The sequence below is a fragment of the Marmota marmota genome, unplaced genomic scaffold (genome assembly GCF_001458135.2).
Source record: "Marmota marmota marmota unplaced genomic scaffold, marMar, whole genome shotgun sequence".
Lineage (NCBI taxonomy): Eukaryota > Metazoa > Chordata > Mammalia > Rodentia > Sciuridae > Marmota > Marmota marmota.
The window spans coordinates 456583-460281 of record NW_025999990.1 but is presented as its reverse complement, the minus strand read 5'-3'; the positions used below and the strand labels follow the sequence as shown (position 1 = coordinate 460281).

The 3699-nt window shown below is 42.9% G+C and overlaps 1 protein-coding gene across 2 annotated transcripts in view; it reads left to right on the top strand.

Moving 5' to 3' along the window:
- The first annotated feature begins 2015 nt into the window (after nt 1-2015).
- Slc30a5 (solute carrier family 30 member 5) overlaps nt 2016-3699 on the top strand; it is a 32531-nt gene continuing 30847 nt past the window's right edge. Inside the window, exon 1 of one of the 2 annotated variants that reach the window (XM_015482283.2) lies at nt 2016-2314. In XM_015482283.2, coding sequence (XP_015337769.1) covers nt 2232-2314 — 83 coding nt within the window. In that variant the 5' untranslated portion in view covers nt 2016-2231. The remainder of the gene's footprint in view (nt 2315-3699) is intronic. The other variant, XM_048806076.1, reaches the window with a different exon arrangement.

Here is a 3699-nt window from a genome sequence, read left to right as displayed (position 1 = left end):
AATTCAAAATCTCTCTCTCTCTCTCTCTCTCTCATCTCTCTCTCTCTCTCTCTAAAAAAAAAAAAAAGAAGAAGCCACAGGTGAGGGGCTGGAATAGTCTAGCTCCTCAAAGGTCTTCTCTTCATATTATTAAGTTAAAAAATAAGGTACAACGGCCCTGCACAGTGGCATGTGGCTGTGATCCCAGTGACTTGGGAGGTTAAGGCAAAAGGATCTCAAGTTTGAGGCCAGCCTCAGCAACTTAGCAAGACTCTGTCTCAAAACAAAAATAATAATACTAAAAAAATCAAGGGTGTGTAGCTCAGTGGTAGAAAGTTTCTGAGTTCAATCCTGTACTACAAATAAATAATAAGGTACAATGATCCCCAGAGGATTTTGTATCAGAGTTTTTCTTAATATGAATAAGCTTTAATTTATTTCATTTCATTATAAAACAAGTCAAACAAAAGTCTCCAAATTACATTATATAATATAATGAACAGCCACCCAATCTAAAATAAAACATTTCTGTTTTTTCCATCTGAAAACATTTATTAGTTCTCATTCTCCTTGACATATACTTGTATCTTACACGCACACACCCACACACACACAAAAAGAAGAAGTAACTTATATTAACACAACTAAGGTCACATATAGCTATTGGTTTAACCATTTTATAACAAAACAATATCTGAGAATTATACTTTCTAGTAATAATCTCCTCATTAAAAATACTATTTTGAAAAATTGTAGAACTACCTAAAGATGATTTAGATATTTTTGTTTTCTTATTTTGTTTGCTTTGTATAAATCATAATTATAAGGGTTTGAGGCTGCCTTCCTCTGTGTTCTTCACATAGAATGTGTCTTCTGCCAATGTTTTTTTCATGTGCAAAATCTTATGAGTGGGGTCAGGGTTATAGCTCAGCTGGTGGAGTGCTTGCATTGGGTTTGATTCTCAGCACTTCATATAAATGAGTAAATAAAAAATAAAGGTCCATCAACAATGTTAAAAAATATTTAAAAACTTAAATTAAATTACATTTTAAAAAAATCTTATGAGAAGCCGGGTAGAGTGGCGCACACCTGTAACCCCAGCACCTCAGGAGGCTGAGGCAGGAGAATCACAAGTTCAAAGCCAGCCTCAGCAACTGTGAGGCGCTAAACAACTCAGTGAGACCCTGTCTCTACATAAAATACAAAACATAAAATACAAAATTGGGCTGGAGGCCTCGCTCAGTAGCCCCTGAATTCAATCCCCACTACCCCCACGCAAAAAAAAAAAAAAAAAAAATCTTATGAGTGTCAGATAGGATTGTCTACCCATGAGTCTTTTCTTGTTATACCTTATTTGGGAAAGCTTAGCTAAATATTTTCCACAATAGATTATCATGTCCCAGCCAGCAGACTCTTCATTACTATGGCTCTTTGTGTGTACTCAAATTAAGAGTACTATAAACTAATTGTAATCTATACTGTTCAAAATCCTATTTTCATTTCCAACTCCTATCCCCAAATTTCCCTATGAGCAATAATAGTTAATATCTATTGAGTGATAGGGTATATCATTTACTTTTCTAGATACTTAAATAGTTATATTTTGGAGGTGACTTGATGTTTTAAAGATTTTGAGCCTTCTCATTAGAAAAATATTGATCCACTTATCACGCAAGTTCGAGGCAGCGAGTGTGTTACAGTCTACACAGAGGGTAAGACTATTGAACTTGGTTTAATCACACGTGTGCATTTTCTGTGACCCATCCCTCGCTGTGCTGCAGGAACCCGCTATAACCCAGACGGCCCATAGGTGGCGCTGCAAGGGCACGTAAGTGCCTCATCCTCTTCAAAGGGAAAGACTGATTTGGGGCGGGGATTCGAGCCGCCATCCCCACGGTGGGAGGAGCCAACAGAAGGAGACGGGAAGTCGAGTGTTTCCTTGTGCGCAGGCGCAGGGCTGGGCACTCCCCCGGGAGTGAGGGATGCTGGGCCCGATGACGTGGCCTGGCAACGTCCTTGCCGGTGGGGCCTCCCGGGAACCGGCGAATCGAAACTGCTCGCGGCCTAGTCCCAACTCGCGTGCGCTTGTAAACCGGAGCTGGGAATAGCGGTGGCGGTCCGGCCTGCAGGAACCCGACAAGGGTTGCTGCTGCCATGGGGGAGTGACGCGCCTGCGCCCGTTGTTCCGCGGCAGCGACAAGACATGAGGAGACCCCGCGGCAGGGGTAGCGGCGGCGGCTCCTGAGCCCGGGATGGAGGAGAAATACAGCGGGGACGCGCTGACCAGCCCCAGCAGCGGCGGCGGCCTCGGGCGGGTGGACGTGCCCAGCTCTCGGTAAGGGACTGATCCCGACTCGCCGCTCGCGCACTGCGGCCCCGGACGGCAGCTGCCAGCCCGGCGGTTCGGACACACCTTCTCTCCGGCCTCTCTTGGACTCGCACGCGCTGCCGAGCCTTGAGTCCTCTCCCGCTGCTTCCCAGCCTGCTGCCTGCCTCTAGGTTCATTGGCGTCTGTGGCGCCCACTGCAGAATGGACGCTCTGAGATCCAGGAAGCTTCTGCTAGGTTCCCTGGGTTTCAGGGCAGACCGTCAGCCTTAGAACCAGTTTCTAATCAGAGAAACATTTCTCATGGCTGTTTCTCCCTGGAGCAGTAGCTTGGTGACAACTTAACCTTAACGACGTCTCCCTGCGTAAATTGGGGGAAGGTGTCACTGTCATCTCTGAAAAAATCAAAGTACAAGCAGATTAACTTGGGTGTGCAGGTTAACCCAGCACATCAAGAATTAAGCCCCGTCGTTGAGTTTTCTTTTCCTTTTTTTTTTTGGTTTCTTTTATTATTTAAATAAGAAATGTATGCTCGCTGTCAAAAAAAAAAAAATTCATAGAGGTCCTCCCACCAACACCTGAAGGCCAGAGACCAGGTAGCACAGTGACACTGTCCAGTGTCTTTCCTGACCTGCCCTAAATTCTGAGGTAGTGTTATAGAATGCATAAAATAAGGCCCAGCAATTTGATTAGAATTGGTACTTATTGCCTTCGTTTCTAATGAGGTTTAGTTTTTGTGGTTCTTCACAATTTTGAGATTTAAAAATTATTTTGACAAATTCCTTAGAACAGCAGTAACAGCCTTACTGATGTAACTTTTGCACGTGAAAATCAAAACATCACATATGCTGGAGCAGAACTTCAACCAACTGCATTTTTGTAGCATAAATTTTCTATTTTGAGCAATTCATTTTGTAAATAACAGCATATCAGATATTAATTTTTGGCCCATGACAACTAAATGCAATATAGGGGAGTTGTAGTCTAGATTTGGTAATCGCGAAGGGAAAATGTTGTAAAAGACATTACATGTCTTTTGACAAAATTGGACTATGGACTACAGATTAAAGTATTATATCATATCATTGTTAAGTTTCCTGTTGATAACCGTGGTGGTTTTATAGCAGAATGCCCGTGTGCATTGTGGGGTTTTTCTGGTTTGTTTGTTATCAGGAATTGAACCCATGGGTATTTAACCACCTAGCGACATCCTGGCCCTTTTTTGTATATTTATTTAGAGACAGGGTCTCCTGAGTTGTTTAGGGCCTCACTAAGTTGCTGAGGCTGAGTTTGAACTCAAAATCCTTCCTGCCTTAGCCTTCGAGTCACTGGGATTACAGGTGTGTGCCACCGCACCCAGCTTCATGTTCTTTTTTTTTTTTTTTTTTTAATTG